At 42.0% G+C, this 18133-nt stretch overlaps 1 protein-coding gene across 1 annotated transcript; it reads left to right on the forward strand.

Annotated features, from left to right (window-relative positions):
• Nucleotides 1-6294: 6294 nt before the first annotated feature.
• cpo (carboxypeptidase O) lies at nt 6295-18096 on the forward strand. The gene is made up of 7 exons (XM_026159499.1): nt 6295-6590; nt 6671-6775; nt 7228-7344; nt 7668-7761; nt 14487-14689; nt 17235-17319; nt 17436-18096. Exons 1-7 carry the CDS (start codon nt 6501-6503, stop codon nt 17699-17701), a joined length of 960 nt encoding a protein of 319 aa, XP_026015284.1. The 5' UTR covers nt 6295-6500; the 3' UTR covers nt 17702-18096.
• The last annotated feature ends 37 nt before the right edge of the window (nt 18097-18133 follow it).

Here is an 18133-nt window from a genome sequence, read left to right on the forward strand (position 1 = left end):
CGTGGGATGAGGGGAGCGTGCCAAGCTCCATCGACAGCGCAGAAGGAGTTCGAGGATGACATCATGATTCTGTGAAAGCACAGGAACCAGAAGCTATGGTGGTGATGACAGCAGTTTCCTATGAACATCACCTAATGCTGTGCCACTATACTGTGCATACGATGACACTCTGAAGGCTGCTGGGATCATAACAGCAGTAAGACAACAGAACCCTGCACCCTTTCCACAGAGGTGTTTCTCTGCAGAGCGTGGACAATTAAGGAGTCATAAATATCCCCCTCACAGGATGAAGGCTTGAATGAGGTGATGGGGGTTGGTGGAGGCCATAAAACTAGAGTGCTGAGAAGTCTGCAGCTCTGGAAATAGCTGAGACCCATGTTGACAAACAACAAAACTAACTGGTATGTTTGAATGTTTATTCTACATACATTTGGACTCTGGTCCTATGGACAATGAAACAACTGGACGAGACATGTATGACGCCCTGCAGAACTCAAACCACCCTGCAGAGAGACATGTGATGTGCACACCCGGAGGAAGCACCACCAAGCTGAGATGTGTTTGAAAATGTTACTTTCTTAGTTTCACTATTAAATTAACAATTTCTTTGGTTGCTCGTAAGATGCAGTTTGCCATGAGATGAGCTCAATGAGGAATGGGATAACTGCTGATACATTTGTTAAACTGTGTACTTTTGCAATAATTTAGGGTAATTTGACATATGCTGAGTATAAAAATGTTTGCATTGAAACTGTCAGACATGAGGTATTCATAACTGGGAACTTTTCTAGCATAAAGGTCAAAAACGGGGGAATGTTAGAGTTTGTATTGTTGATTGTCATTTATGCTTAGAAATATTTAACCATAGATGCTTAGAGGTGTATAATCAATTGTGTAGTGATAAGTTGTGTGATCTTTAACAGGCTACAGAGGCTTGGTGTGTATTCCACACTAGAATGCACACCTACATCCTGGGAGCACGGGAAGAGGTCGCATCTTGTCTTAATTGTTTTATGGTAGGATTAACGTAGCTACGTCTGTTCTAGTCTAAGTGCTTTTCTGTTTAGATGAACTGCTGGACTTCCTCACCGGGGGGGGTCTAGTCTACCCTCTTCCTGACCAAGGATGTTTGACCCTTTGATCAGCAACACACACACACACACACACAGGCAAGGTACTCTTTGTTTGTATGTAGACGTCGTATGTTAATGAACCTATGCATATTCATGTAACCTCAATAAAAGGACAGTGTTACGGGAGGACGGACGAGAGCTACTGGGGTCAAGCGAAGGAACGGCGTTTGTCTGGTTCTCTCCCGTGCACGAGTACCATGAAGAAGTTTGCCTACTTGCGTCTTGCTTGCAGTGTAATTATATTGTCTTAACGTTCCAGCGGATGGGTTCAAGCTACGAACCTATCAGAGATAGGCCCCCAAACCTTGGAGGGCCTGAGATGTCCCCAGAGAGGTGGCGTCTGATACCCAACCTGACATATAGACACAGACATACAGGCACACACATATACAAACATCCATTCCCACCCTCATGCTCTCATATGCACTCACTCCACACTCAACCAACGTGGAGACAGACATGAAGAGACTCTGTACACACGATCACACTCCCCAAGCGTACTCTACGAACCGGCTCTAGGTACCCTTGCCCCTGGAGGGGGGGAACTGCACCCAGACCCACGTGGTGTTACCCTTTTCCCTGCGGTGGGGAGAGGCAGACCGCCCGGACTCCGTAGCAGCAGGGAGGCCCCACACTACAGACCGCAGTCGAACGGCCAACTCCTCCTCCTAGACCCCCGCTCCAGCAGGCCGCAGAGAATGGGGGTGAGAGAAGACTCCAAACCTATTATTTTCTTTTCTATTTCTTTTCCATATGGGTCTGTTCAACCTTTCCAGTTTGAACCAGAGCAAACCGAGAGAGAGAATGAAAATAGTCAATCAGTACTTAGTTTAGATGAAGATGAAAACAATCCGTCACACGAGGACGCGAGAGTGAGGGAAAACTATTCAATTCAATTCAATTTTATTTATATAAATCACAACATAAGTCGCCTCAAGGCGCTTCATAGATACAGAGAAAAACCCAACAATCATATGACCCCCTATGAGCAAGCACTTTGGCAACAGTGGGAAGGAAAAACTCCCTTTTAACAGGAAGAAACCTCCGGCAGAACCAGGCTCAGGGAGGGGCGGTTGGGGTGAGAGAAGGAAGACAGGATAAAAGACATGCTGTGGAAGAGAGACAGAGGTTAATAACAGATATGATTCAATGCAGAGAGGTGTGTTAATACATAGTGAGCGAGAAAGGTGACTGGAAAGGAAAAACTCAATGCATCATGGGAATCCCCCGGCAGCCTATGTCTATTGCAACATAACTAAGGGAGGATTCAGGGTCACCTGGTCCAGCCCTAACTATATGCTTTAGCTACTGGTGTCTATGCGGCTGCCTGCCAATGGCAACGGCGACTGAGAGCGTTTGTTGTAAAGAGCTCAATTTTATGGCAGCAGCTATCCATAGTATCACATAACAGCATGATAAAAACATTAATAGAATTCTAATTTTTATTATACAGTGAAATTACTATATCGTTATTTTTACAGATTCTCCATGCAACATAGTGCACCAAAACTTTGAAGCCATCGTGCCAAACTAGGTATCCCCGCCAGAATTTGTTTCCCCTGCATCGGGAGCATACACTGGCCTTTCGAAATCATGGACTATCAGTATCCCACGTTCGTGATTTTTAGTTCTTAAACACTTCTTATAATGACTAACTACTCCAGAAATTTGGGAGATGTTAGCTCTTTATACAGTAAAGTTACAGTGGGATACAAATAATATCAGGCTGATCATGCCACAAATTTGTTCCCCTGTTCAAAGACTTAACGCTCCTGAAATTTGGGAGGTTTTGGCTCAGTACAGTGTTGTACAGTTACAGAAAGATATAAATAATGATCAGTCAAAATGTCATTGGTTTATTTAAATAATCCCGTCCGATGTTATGCCAAAGTCCCAACGCAGGGGAAACAAATTCTGTCGGGGATTCAAAATTTGGCACGACACCTGTCGCCATTGACAAGCAGTAGCGGCATAGACACCAGTAGTTTTCCCTCACTCTCGCGTCATCGTGTGACGGATTGTTTTCATCTTCATCTAAACTAAGTACTGATTGACTATTTTCATCCTTTTTCTCAGATTGCTCTGGTTCAAACTGGAAATGTTGAACAGAAGCCATTTCCAGTCCGCTGCTAACTGTGAACTCGATGCGGTGGATTTCCAGCTCTTTTTACAGAACCGGCTCTTTCGGCTCGGCTCACTAAAAAGAGCCGGCTCTTTCGGCTCCGAACCGGCTCTTCAGGTTGTTTTGTTGCTTAATTAATTTATTATTAACAATAATATAAAATTATGCACAAAAGGAATTACTAATGTAAAAAAAAAGTGGTTTTATTTATTTCTGAAGACCTTTGCTCTGTTTTTTTATCAGTTTGTAGCGCCATTACAGTTTCCAGATTGTTATCATCAGTATAGTAAACCTTAACTCTCAAACTTCTTGATTACACAATGACATTCAAGCAGCTCTCTGCCAGACTGACACATTATAACCTGTTCTTAAAGAGACAGACACAAGGTAAATATATAAAACACCAGATACTAGTTTTACTTGTTTTCTGAATTATAACAGACGAGACACCTGCCAGGTGTGTGTAACACTGTGATCCCACTTTATACCTGAAAGAATGCTGACCTGATTCTTCATTCGGCCTCTACAAAGGGACTCGAGGGCAATCTAGCTGATAACTCACTCTGTTTCTTTTTCTGTAGGATTAAAAAGACTCTGCAGGAAGATAAACTTTGGAAGACAGACAGTTGACATCTAGTTATATACATGTATATGTCCTAGATATTTCTTTCTACATCTCATTATTACTTCTGCAGGGGGGTGAATTTCATTCAGTTCCATCGTGTTATATTTTTTCCACATAACTTCCACAAATGTGTCAGTTCTTGCAGAAAATATGCAGACAAAACATGACACTGGCCAAGATAGCAGCAGTCAAGAATGAAAAGTAAGAAGTTTGCATTTACAAAAGAGAGCGACTTTACATGTCAGCACAATCACCGAATTTTATGGCCATGATCATGGGCAGTTAATGATATAAATAGATGACGGATACATTACTTTCCATTGTAAAGTAATTCACTTAGTCATTTCAGATCAAATATTAACAAGTAGTAGAATGTATCTCTTTACTGGGCTTCCCTGGGATCAGTAAAGCAGACCAGTACAGACAAGGACTTTACTTTCACAAAGAGACAATGCTTGACTGTGTGGGAATGAGTTTTGTGTTGCTGCTCTCAGCAGTGGGAGCAGCAACAGTGGAGAGGTGAGTTTTGTTCATTAAATAGATCTGATCAGGGGTTGTTGTTTTTTTAAATAGATAATTACCTTCAAAATATTCTTAGCATACAAATCCTTGTGATGTTGGTATAAGTTGGACAAAGCTTTCACTTTTGTTACTTCCTTCATTTCTGCTACTCTTCACTATTTGCTGACTTTCATTGTTTAAAGTGGTACACTGAAGATTAACGGCTGGGAAGCGTTCAAGACATTAAGATGGTGTTGAGAATTTTAAAGTATTTTTAAAGAGTAAAAATGATCTACACATCGACACATCTGCACATCATCAGCTACAACCTGTTTAACTAAAAATAGCTTAAAGACAAATAAATATTAAAACTGAGATCATTTTGTATATTTATGTGTACACAAACAAGGAAGTTGTCTTGATGTAATTTTTTTATTATTATAAATACACATATATTCTAACTATATACAAAAGGGTTTTGAATTGGGGACAGGGGTCAATATGGGCTATTGTAAGACAGTTGAGCAGAGAGCAGGGCGTGGAGGGTTGTAAAGTATCCAATGGCCTAGTGAAAGAAACTTTATTGTGCTTTTAAATATATAATAATTTTTCATTTGGTGGTAGCAAGATTTTTTTTTAAGTTTAAACATGCTCATCTTCATCCTTCTTCTCTGTAATAATATGGAGGAGGCTGGCTGCTGTAGTCTATAGAGCAGGGGTCCCGGGAGCAACTTGCAGCCCACGTCACCCCTACTTGCGGCCCGTATATTGACATGAAGAAATATAATTCAGTTTGGCCCTTGAAGTTACTTTTTTTGTTAGGGAGGATTTGTTTGTTGTTGAGTGCAATGTTAAAATAAGTTTTTTCTTTTTTGTACTACTTGAACACTTAAGTCGCCCTCACATGAGACGTCAGCGCCGGCAGTGGCCCATAGCTCATTTAAGTTTGAGACCCAGGCTCTAGAGCAAAGCATTTTCCTATTATAGCACTTCAGCTGCTCAGTAGTTCATGGCACCTTTTCTCTAATTTTTTATTTCATAATGTGTCAAACATGGTTGAACAGATTCCTTTACTAAACACCTATGTTGCTGTAATTTGTGCAGAATGTGGTTTTGTGAAAAATTTGACAATGGACCCTTGTACCATCACCGATGCTGGCTTTTTAGCTTGTACTGACCAACAGCTGGATAGACTGCCTTTGAAGCAGTTAAAAATTGATTATTGCAGGCTTGTAATTTTAAAAACTATTAACTACAACCCAGATAAAAGAGCATACTATTATTGAGGTATGATTAACGTCAACTGCTTCTCAAGATTTTCGTGTATTTTTTGTGCAACAGAGCCCAGTATGACTACTATAAATACCACCCCATGTCAGAGGTGAGACACACATAACTCAGATGCCACATCTCTCTCACACACATGCACACACACACACATTTTCTAAAATATGCTGTTTATACAGAACTGTACAAAAGTCTTGAGCTAGCCCTCATTTTGTTAATGTTTTCCAAGAAAAACAGGAAACAGATGCAATAATTTACTGGAACATGCAACATTTATGGAAATGTGATAATTTTGCACCTCGCCCCTGACTCCTCCGTACAGATTGATCCCGATTTGAACCAAATCAACCTCATCACTCCATAAGACCAATTTTGGTTCAATTCAGTTTTATTTCTATAGCACCAAATCACAACAGTTGGCCAAAGGCACTTTCTTTGCTAAGTTGTCTATTATAGCGATGCAACACCGGTTTATCCCTTTAGATATGTGACTTTTTTAACTTCATATTTCCATAAGTTCATGGTGATTTAACAGTTGTTTAATGCACACACACACAAAAAAAACAATACTCTTCTTGAAATGGCCAGATACAAGAACTGGACTGAAAATGGGTGAAAAAGAAGCAAGTTACCGAAGAAAAACTTTGAAGGATATCCAGAAAATCTGCAGAACTATTGCTAAAGACCCTAAGTCTGGAAGCAAATTATCAAGAAATGAGGGGTTTGATACATGTTTGTGAGTGTGTGGATATTAGAGAAAGACAGCTAACCAGTCAAACGTTTGTAAGACTGCAGTATATGTTGGTACTCCATTTTACAGATCACTAGCTGGATGGAACAGATGGTAAAGGATCACCCTGATGTTGTAACCGTGGTGAAATATGGAAAGACCTATGAAAGCAGGGATATTAGCTTGCTCAAGGTAAACAAAGTTTCAGATCACAAGCTGTCATATGCCAAACGGATACTGATGCACACGGATGTTTGATATTTGTTCTCCAGATTGGCCTGAATACTGGAAAGGAAAAGAAAGCTATCTGGATGGACTGTGGAATACATGCCAGAGAATGGATCGCTCCAGCCTTCTGCCAGTACTTTGTTAGAGAGGTAAGAGAGCTGCTGCCAATATACCTCCACCAGGACTCGTGGGACCCTTCTAGGGGTAAAGTTAATGCTAGGGGATTTTGTTAGCCACTTTTATTCTAGAAACAAGAACATTTCATTTTAAATAACGTATTTGGTATTGTAGTATTTCTTTTTAACTATTTTAAGTTTGAATTTTCCAGAACACGCATAAATTCTATTAAAAAGGGTGGAGATTAACCTAACCCTACCCCTAGTTTGATTGCCAGTGACCTGACCTGAGTGTGATTGATGTTAAAAGGCAATAAATATATAAATAAAATTAAGATTTACAGCAAATCTTCTAATTTGTTGTCCTGATTGTTTTCTGTTGTGAGGAGAAAACATCCTGTCTGACAAAATGAATCTAATTTAATAACTAAATGTCCTCCAGTGTGTCAGCCTGCCCCTGATGTGTGTTCGTCTGTTCCAAACAGATTCTGCAGACATACAAAACAGATGCCAAAATGGAAGAGATGATGAAGAACGTGGACTTCTACGTCACTCCAGTGCTCAATATAGACGGCTACATCTACACGTGGGAAAATAAGACAGTCAGTCCTCGTATTTGATAGATATTTATCCAATTACATTTCTAGGGTTATGCACTCAGGATCTCAAACCACAGATGAACAGGATATAATAGGATGATTATCTGAGTAACTGAAGATGTAACTGATTAAATGAGCCATAATTCAATCTTTGAAGAAATTTATTTCTTGTGCTCAAAAACCTTCAAGTACAAAATAATTGAATGTTTTACAGTAAGACACATGGAATAATAATGAACAGCATCAATTGCAGGAAGCATTTAATATCTACAAAAATGTTGTGCTGCCATTTGTTTATGACTGACTGAACATTTTGCTCCACTCAGACTCGACTGTGGAGGAAGAACAGGTCACCAGGTCCTGAGGACTGCAGCTGCTATGGCACCGATCTCAACCGCAACTTTGATGCCAACTGGGGAAGTGAGTGATGTAGCTGTTCTTCAGTGAAAGCTGATCGTTGCAGTCTTTCCTTTTTATTTATTTTTTTATTGCTGTTTTTGAAATTATGGCCAAGCATGAAACTCTCCTCAGGTCTTTGGAGAACTTTTGGCATCTTTTACCTTATTTCTGTGACTCACTGGTTTTATTAATGAAACTCTTTTCCACCAATCTGTGCTTAAACCATATGCATCACAGTTTTATGTACAATTCTAAGATTCATCAGTGTCTTCTCAAAAGAACTGGTTCCTAGCTAAACTCAGACACTACATAAACATCAAAAATGAAAGACAGACTGCCTGAGATAACTTAAATACACATCGTAGTCTAAGGAGCTTAGAAAGAAAAGCGTCTGGACTTCTTTAAGCTGCTTGAAGACATTTCACCTCTCATCCGAGAAGCTTCTTCAGTTCTAAGAGCAACTGGTGGAGAGTCCCAGATTTAAGCCCTATGGGAGTGTCCCCAAGAGGGTCATGGACCCCCTATTGATCCTCTACCTAATCACATGAGTGAAGGTGTGAAAACGGGTGTAGGTCACAATCAGCCAAGGTTTCAGGTGTCCTATCATGTGATTTCCTGAGGTGAAAAGGCCCAGGGTGTGAGTGGGCGTTAAACCATCTGGGAAGGGATCACAAATCTGGATTATAGATGGCAGACAGTTGGTGTCGTAAACCACCTCCTCTGTTCAAAGATGGTCGTCCACAGTGCATATAAATGGCTTCTTTTACTCCTCTTTCAAACCGTCTGTCTTCTCTGTCCAAAATGTGAACATCGGCTTCCTCGAAAGGTCACTCTTGTTTGAGGATGCCAATGTTAATGCCCACTCACATCCTGGGCCTTTTGACCTCAGGAATTTATGATAAGGTGGGGCTAGGTTTCACAGCGGTTCCACCCAAAACCTTGGCTGATTTTGACCTGCCTACTGGTGGTGGTCAGAGGGCCCGGTGGCGCCAGTGTCCGGCAGCCTCGCCTCTGTCAGTTCGCCCCAGGGCAGCTGTGGCTACAATGTAGCTGCCATCACCAGTGTGTGAATGGGTGGATGACTGAATGTAGTGTGAAGCGCTTTGGGGTCCTTAGGGACTAGAAAAGCGCTATATAAATGCAGACCATTTACCAAAGAAGTCCAGATGCTTTTCTTTCCAAGCTCTTTAGACTACGATGACCTGGATGACTGAGAACCTTCACAGACTTAAACACACATCTTTAAGTGTGCATTACTCTTATTCCCTATATACATGACAATGAAGTGCACACATTTCATTAATCAGACAACACTGTCACAACACAGGAGTCATGGTAAAGTTCTAAGTTATTACATGTCAGATGAACAAAGCTGACTCAGTGACTGCCAGGTTCCCAGGTCCTGTGGCTGCCAAAGAAGCCCAAATCATCACCTCCCATTTTGTAATGAATTGGCTGGGATGTCCTGGGAAGATTGGCAACGGTCTTGAATGTTTTAACTTGTGAATAATCTCTCTCAGTGTGGAATGATGAGCTTCAAACTCTCTGGAAATGCTATTATAAGCTCTCCCAAATTAATGGACAGCAACTATTACTTCTCTAAGAAGACTGCTGATGTCTTTTGTTCTTGGCATTGTGGTAACACACACCTGAATTCTCCAAACCAGCAAACTGGCAACTTTTATAGAGGGGCTCAGACTTGCTGATGACCAATTAATGTAGTGAATCTGATTAGCAGGGCCTGGCTGCTACTTACTCTCTTAATTCTTATGTTACCAGGCAGGGTGTTCTAAATTTTTCAAACACTGCATCTGCATTTTGGCTTACGTTTTGTAAAATAAATAATGAAACAATGTAAAATGTCATGCATCGTTGTTCATCTAAGGGAGTATCTACCTAGTTTGAAGACCTGCTAAGTACCAGATTATATGTATTTTATTATACTTTGATATGCAAAAGTTAGAAAACCTTAAAAAAAGACTACTTCTGTCAAGCGAGGGTGTGTCGCAGGCAGCGAGAGGACCCAAAATGTAGGACTTGGCAGTCAGGCTTAATTGAACTCAAACAGCTTTAATGCTGCAGCTCGCAAACAAAATACAAAACAACAAGACACACGACTTAAACTGACAACAGGAATGATGACATGGCAAAGATCAAAGGGAAACTGAGGACTTAAATAGACATGAGGTTTATCAGGGAAAGAGACAAAGCTGGGGAAAACAAGGCACAGGTGAACAGAATCAATTAAAGAGCAAGGGGGAACACAAAACCTGAAGGACAAGAGACTATCAAAATAAAACAGGAAACTAACACTAAGATTAAAACACAGGAATTTAGCAGGCCAAAGTAAACACGAAGACAAAACTGACTAAACACAGACATATCAGAAACACAAGCTAGGCCTGGGGAACATAGGAGGGCTCAATACAAAATCAGAATGAAAACCTAAGGTAATGAAAACCTAAGCCTAAGGTAATATTTGAACTGAACACTACAACAAAGTCAAATGGGAAAAATCAAACAGAAAACGGAGTCCCAAACAGAAAACGCTGGGTATCAAATCAAATCAAATCAAATCACTTTTATTGTCACATCACATGTGCAGGTACATTGGTACAGCACATGTGAGTGAAATTCTTGTGTGCGAGCTTCAGAAGCAACAGAGTTGTGCAAAATACAAGAATGTAAACAAGCAAAATACAAGAATGGCTACATCTGAAACTAATAAATATATGTACAATATATAATAGTATATGCATTCCTGGATGTGTATACTAAATATTTTTCTGTGTGTGTGTGTGTGTGTGTGTGTGTGTGTGTGTGTGTGTACGTACACATATTTTACAAGTTAAATAGAGTAAACAATAAATAAAATATATAAAAATATACAGAGTTGAGACATGTGCAAAACAGTGGCATTACTGTACAGTATGGAGTGCATAATGTTAAAGTTCCAGTAGTGAAGCTGAGGTGTCTATGAAGTGTTCAGCAGTCTGATGGCCTGGTGGAAGAAGCTGTCTGTCAGTCTGCTGGTACGGGACCGGATGCTGCAGAACCTCCTTCCTGATGGAAGTAGTCTGAACAGTTTATGGCTGGGGTGACTGGAGTCCTTGATGATCCTCCCCGCTTTCCTCAGGCACCGCTTCCTGTAGATGTCTTGGAGGGAGGGAAGCTCACCTCCAATTATCCGTTCAGAGCACCGCACTACTCGCTGGAGAGCTTTGCAGTTGTAGGCGGTGCTGTTGCCATACCAGGTGGTGATGCATCCAGTGAGGATGCTCTCAATGTCACAGTGATAGAAGGTCCTGAGGATGCGGGGGCTCATGCCGAATCTTTTCAGTCTCCTGAGAAAGAAGAGGCGCTGCTGCGCCTTCTTCACTGTTTTGTTTGTGTGTACTGACCACGTAAGATCCTCAGCCAGATGTACACCAAGGAACCGGAAGCTGCTCACTCTCTCCACAGCAGCGCCGTTGATGGTGATGGGGGTGTGTACTTCTCTGCACCTCCGGAAGTCCACTATCAACTCCTTTGTCTTTGCGACGTTGAGGGTGAGATGGTTGTCTTGACACCAGTGGGTCAGGGCGCTGACCTCCTCCCTGTAGGCCGTCTCATCACCGTTGGTGATAAGACCCACCACTGTAGTGTCGTCCGCAAACTTCACAATGATGTTGGAGTTGTTAGTGGCTGTGCAGGTGTAGAGTGAGTACAGGAGAGGGCTCAGTACACACCCCTGTGGAGCACCAGTGTTCAGTGTGATGGGGGATGATGCTGCCCAGTCTGACCACTTGGCGTCTGTCAGACAGGAAGCTAAGGATCCAGCTGCAGAGGGAGCTGCTCAGTCCTAGATCCTGCAGTTTCCTGTCCAGCTTCGAGGGAACGATGGTATTGAATGCTGAGCTGTAATCTACAAACAGCATCCTCACATACGTGTCTCTCTTCTCCAGGTGTGACAGGGCAGTGTGTAGTGTCAGGGCTATGGCATCATCAGTGGACCTGTTGTGGCGGTATGCGAACTGTAGAGGGCTTCTCGAAGCATTTGCTCACGATGGGGGTCAGGGCTACAGGTCGCCAGTCGTTCAATGAGGAGATGGTGAAGGATTTGGGTACAGGGACGATGGTGGCCATTTTGAAGCAGGCTGGGACTACAGACAGAGAGAGGGAAAGGTTGAAGATGTGTGTGAACACTCCAGCCAGCTGAGCCGCACATGACTTGAGGACGCGGCCGGGAATCCCGTCCGGACCAGTAGCTTTGCGTGTGTTCACCTTCCTGAAGCACTTCCGCACATCCTCCTCAGACACAGTGTGCGCACTGACGTCATCCGCGGTGCGCACACTGTCCGGTCTCATGGTGTTCGCTGTGTCGAATCTGGCGTAGAATACATTTAGATCCTCACACAGAGAGGCCGTGGTCTGCGGTGTGCTGGTTTTCCCTCTAAAGTCTGCGATCGTGTTTAGTCCCTGCCACATACTCCGAGGGTTGTCAAACTGTTGCTCCACCCTGTCCCTGTACTCACGTTTGGCTGCTTTGATCGTCTTCCGGAGTTGGTAATGTGCGTGTTTGTAGTCCGATGTGTTCGCGGAGGCAAAGGCGGTGCTCCGTGCCGCGCGAACATCTCCGTTAATCCAGGGTTTTTGATTTGGGAAGGACTTAACTGTTCTGGATGGGACGACATCTTCCACGCATTTCCTGATAAATCCGCAGACTGAGTCTGTGTACTCATCAATGTCCCTAGCAGCCACGTGAAACATTTCCCAGTCCGCGTGATCAAAACAGTCCCGCAGCGCAGACTCCGATTGGTCCGTCCAACAGTGCACCGCCCTCCGGGTTGGAGCTTCCTGTTTCAGCTTCTGCCTGTAGGCGGGCAGGAGCAGGATGGAGCGGAGATCTGATTGGCCGAATGGGGCGCGGGGGAGGGCTTTGTACGCATCCCGGAAAGAGGTGTAGCAGTGGTCAAGTAGCCAGTCTCCACGAGTGTTGAAGTGGATGTGTTGGTGGAGTTTGGGTGAGACTTTCTTCAGGTTTCCCTTATTAAAGTCCCCGGTCGTGATAAACACTGCCTCTGGGTGTGCGGTTTCCTCGCTGCTGATCGCGCTATACAGTTCCCTGAGTGCTCGGTCAGTGTCGGCTTGTGGGGGAATGTAAACAGCCGTAATAATCACTGCTGTAAATTCCCTCGGTAGCCAGAATGGCCGGCACTTAACCATCAGGTACTCCAGGTCCGGTGAGCAGAAGGATTTGACCTGGTGCACGTTCGCATAATCACACCAGCTGTTGTTGATCATGAAACATACACCACCGCCTCTGCTTTTCCCAGTAAGATCCTGTGACCTGTCCGCGCGATGCACGTAGTTGTATTGCGGAGTCCGGTACCTTGTCCGATAGCCAGGTTTCTGTGAGGCAGATCACGCAGCAGTCCCGCATCTCTCGCTGGAATGAGATCCGTGCCCGAAGCTCGCACAGCTTGTTCTCCAGAGACTGCACATTAGCCAGTAATAAACTGGGTAACGGTGGTCTGTTAGTGCGCCGTCTCAGTCGAACCAGAACGCCAGATCTTCTCCCTCTGCGTCGGCGTTTGCGGCCTCCAGGGCCAGAGAACAAAGGCGTCTGAGGTGAGATGAATGGGGGGTCTGCAAACGGAGCGTCCATGTTGCAAAACTTGAACTCCGGAAAGTTATAAGAAAGACCGTATTTTATGTCCAGTAAGGTTTGTCGGTCGTACACAAGGAGACATGTGCTACTCGCGAAAAAATGAAGGAAAAGTAAAATTAAACACAGAAAAAAGCTGTTGCTTGGGGGAGCTCGCGACGAGGCTGCCATACTCGGCGCCATCTTGTTGAAGAGGGTACAAAACCCAGGATCATGACAACTTCCTTTTTACAGTGACTGTATCTACATACATGCTAGTATTGAAGTTTAGTGTTGCTTAGTGGAGAAAGACATGCTAAAAGTAAAGATGAAAGCAAAGAAAACACTAAACTTTGCTTCCTCCAATTTGCCAAAATCAAGATGCTAATGCTAATGTAGCTTTAGCTTATCACGCTATACAAAGACCATTAAACCTCATCCGTGAATAGGAAACAATGTTAACAGACTCATATTTTGTTTGATGTTTGAACCAAGTAGCCAAAAAACGTTTATAAGTTATAGATATATGCTCCAAAGGTCAAAGTGTATATCATGACATCACCTAGAGACTTTGGACTCCATTTTGAAGCCTCAGCATTTGGTCACTTCCATTTTGTTTTTTTTAGAGTCACAAGTATTTGAAGATGAGTGTAGAGTACAAAGTTATCTGCTAAAGCTATTGGCTTTATTAGCAAGCTCCATTAAGTATAGACACACATATCTGTCAATTATTACTAAGCAACAAAACTGATAAAATACCAGAACTTTAATCACCGCTCATCCACGTACCAGGCTACATTACCTGTTAGATAATTCCATTGCAAATATCACAACAGCAACAAACAGCAAAAACAATAGCGATATGCAGTTCAGTGACTTGAATTAGCGAGACACTGTTTAACTACTTGTCTATAAAAAAAAACAAAAAAACAATTAAAACAGGAGTCTATGAGGTTTGACTCACTTTGGGAAGCAGCCTAAAGAGGAACTGTAATTTGTATCCTAATTCTTCAGTCCAGGGGTTACTACTACTTCAAAAGGTAAACTTGTGTTAATAGAATGTGAAAATAATCATGTTAATATTATATGCAATTCATATTCTCCTTCTTTGCCTGCACAGCCGTTGGGGTATCATTTGACTGTTGCTCAAACACCTACCCTGGAACCAAACCAGCATCTGAGCCTGAGGCCAAGGCTGTAACTGACTTTGTAGGAAGCCGAAAGGACATCTTCCTGTGTTTCCTCACCATCCACTCCTACGGCCAGCTGATCCTGGTTCCCTATGGACACCCCAACTACACTGCCCCCAATTATAATGAGCTGGTATTTATATCAACAAATATAGTGATGCATTTTTTTACACTTTTCTGAGACACTCTTTATAGCTTGACAATGGTTATATCTGTGTGCATTTACATTAATAAAGAGGATAGCAAGTAAGGAAATGGGTAAATGCACTAGGACATTAAATTCATCCTCATGTGCCAAGAAAGAACAGTGCAGATGAGGTATTGGGTCAAAAATCTGGAGCCAAAATACCAAACTTTGGTTGGTCGTTTAGGGATTCAATTCTTCTAATCTTGTTAGGAATCCAAAACACTCAAAATAAATCACTGATAAAGACTCTCATCTTTCCCAAAGTAGTTCCCAGATTGACAACAAGATGCATGAGATCTTTTAAGTCCTGTAAGTTCCAAAGTGGGGCCTTCAAGAATTGGACTTGTTTGTCAAGCTCATCCCACAGATGCTTGATTGGATTGAGATCTTGGGAATTTGGAGGCAGAGCCCAAACCTCAAACTCATTGTTGTGTTCCTCAAGTAATTCCTGAACCAGTTTTCCATTGTTCTTCCTGAAAGAGGCCAGAGCCACCACGGAATACTGTAACCATAAAATGAAAGGGTGTACACGGCCTGCAACAATACTTAGGTAGGTAGGTAGATAGTACTGTCAGTCCTTCCATCCATGTGGTAGAACCCAAGGTTTCCCAGCAGGAAATTGCATCACACTGCCTCTGTCTGCCTCTGCATCCTGGTGCAACATGACTGGTCTACAGTTATGCCGCCCCATGCAAAAGAAACTGTGATGAACCGGGTATTCTGACACCTTTCTATCAGAATCAGCGTTACATTTGTCTAACAATTTGAGCTACAGTAGCTTGTCTGTGGGAGCAGACCAAACAGGCCAGCCTGAAGCCACATGCTTCAGTGAGACTTGGCCACCGATGACCCTGTTGCTGTTTCACCAATGTTTTCTTCTTGGACAACTTTTGATAGATACTGACCACCGCAGACCAGGAACACCTCACAAGAGCTGTAGTTTTAAGATTACCCAGTTGTGTGGCCAGTTACTCAATTACTCACTTAAGCTTGCCCACTTTTCTGCTTCTAACACTTCAATTCTGAGAACAAATTGTTTACTTGATCCCTAATACATTGTACCCACAAACAGGTGCCATGATGAAGAGATAATCACTGCTATTCACTTCACCCATCAGTGAATCGCAGATATATAGAACAGCTACAAGGTTTTAAGTTTTTGCTGTTAAATAAAAGACATATATATAGCATTCTGACAAGTTTCATTTCATATCAGTCTTGTATAATGGCAGCCTAGTGGGGCAGACATTAGTGTTGTCACACTCATCCCGGTGCCTGGTGACTGGTTCCAGCTTCCTCCCACCCTCCAAAGACATGTAGGTCAAACTGACTTTAGATATGGGTTAGATAAAGCTTTTAGCGGTCAGTAATATTGTGAATGAGCTAATATAAACACTAATCTGTTTCCAACAGTATGATGTATAATATATATTTTTTAACTGTATCAAAATAAATTAATGCATTGTCATGTAACCAATTTTCTACTTTAAAAAAAAAGAAGAAAAAAGATAGAGTTCATTGTTTTACCTTTACTTTGTGGTACAAAATTGTCAACAGAGCTTTAGGAAAGATCTCTGTAAAATACAAATAAGTACAGCAGTGAAATTCTGCATTACCTCTTAAAAGGTACAAAACTTACTTTGGTTTTGGAGAGTGTATTTTCTGAGATTACATATAATTTTTAAACTCCTGATGCAGATCGTTTGTTGTGATTAAGATGAATCTAGTAGGACCATTTTGATGTGGAACATTTGCAGGTGAAAAATAATCAATCACAATATAAACCATGTGACACCATGTCCCATGCACACTTGTTATTTCAGCCATCCCATACCAGATAATGTAAAGACATTTTTATATGTCTGGCTTTGCTAGATTTTATTTAGCTAGCTGATATTAAAATTACACGACTGAGTCTTAGTTACCAAAAGAAAATATAAAGAAAAATAATGCTCTCTAACTTGCGTTGATGATTCAGTACTTTTAATTGCTTTTAACTGAGTAGAGGCTGGAAAGCAGCCATTATAGATGCATGAAAACTCAAAGTCCACAAAGAACAGTAAATTTTAAGAGGAGTAACAACACAGCTGAACTGATCACAGCCTGTCCAATAAATCTACTGGAGCTTACAGTACAAATTAATTTGGAAGTTTTATTAACACTAGTCTGATTTCAGTATATCTATACTTGGGTATCTTCACTTTCCAAACCCAGCATTAACTTCTGTACAAAAAGGATTAAGATGAACCATAAATCATGCAAAGCTACTCCAGCAGAATCAAAGGATAAACATATAGAATAGGATAAGGGAACAGTAGGTCACAAATACTCATGGAGCACCATAACTTTTAAAACAGTATTGATTGCCTTATACAGTTAGTGGCATTTCATATCTTTCCTCTGAACTTTTATTAATGAAAACATACACCTCCAGATTCTGTGGACTCATGTTTAAGTGACTGTATGCAAAAATTCCTTTCTAATTCCTCAGATGATGGTCGGAAAGGGTGCAGCAGAAGCAATTTGGAAGGTTCACGGGATGAACTACACTGTAGGAGCCTCGCCTGATGTACTATGTGAGTTTACAAATCAGCTGCTAATTATAATAAAATAAACTGCCCATATCTTTAAATATTATGTTTGAAGGATTTTTAGGTGGTTCAGAAATGTAACTGCTAAACTCTTTCTCCAGACGCCAACTCTGGTTCATCCAGAGACTGGGCTCGAATGCAGGGGATCCCCTTAACCTTCACCTTTGAGCTCAGAGATAACGGGACATACAGCTTCGAGCTTCCTGAAGACCAGATCCAGCCTACCTGTGAGGAGGCCTACAGCGGGGCTCTGCACATCATCACCTATGCCCACGACAAGACCTTTAGCGGTGCTGTAGCCAACGCTGCTGTGACCCTTTGGTCCATACTGTTAGCAGTGGGTGTCACTGGAGCCACCCTCATGTGAGGTGGAGTGCTGTTTGATTTCAGCCATCCTGCTGTATAAGGCACTCATATTTAGTTCTTCACCTCAAAGTCAGATTTAGAAACAGGATAAGCTTTAAAGGTTCAGTATTTGCTGGAAAGAAAAATAACAGTTAATGTAGAATTCTTGTACTCAAATTTTCTTTTATAATAAATAGAATAGTACTTACAGAGCATCTCCTCAGCAAATGTCCTTTTTCACAAGGTTTAAAGAAAGTGATTCTCCCCAATAATATTAGGACATAAACATTGTGTAAAATGCACTTTTTTCTTGCATTGTTTGTTTGTCAAGGCTAACAAACTGAGAAACTTGAATGCCTTAAATAAAAATACTGGCAGTGGCGAATGCAACCCCTCAGCCTCCAGTAGCTGCACCTCTGGTATGAATTTCAAAATCCTGCCTTGCCTTTTTCTC

Source organism: Astatotilapia calliptera, chromosome 23 (genome assembly GCF_900246225.1).
Source record: "Astatotilapia calliptera chromosome 23, fAstCal1.2, whole genome shotgun sequence".
NCBI classification, from domain to species: Eukaryota; Metazoa; Chordata; class Actinopteri; order Cichliformes; family Cichlidae; genus Astatotilapia; species Astatotilapia calliptera.

Excerpts from the sequence above, each read along its gene's own strand:
- cpo (XM_026159499.1), top strand. The coding sequence starts at position 6,501 with ATGGAACAGATGGTAAAGGATCACCCTGATGTTGTAACCGTGGTGAAA. Across the intron at positions 7,345-7,667 it reads ACACGTGGGAAAATAAGACA|ACTCGACTGTGGAGGAAGAA; the intron begins GTCAGTCCTCGT and ends TGCTCCACTCAG. Across the intron at positions 7,762-14,486 it reads CTTTGATGCCAACTGGGGAA|CCGTTGGGGTATCATTTGAC; the intron begins GTGAGTGATGTA and ends TTGCCTGCACAG.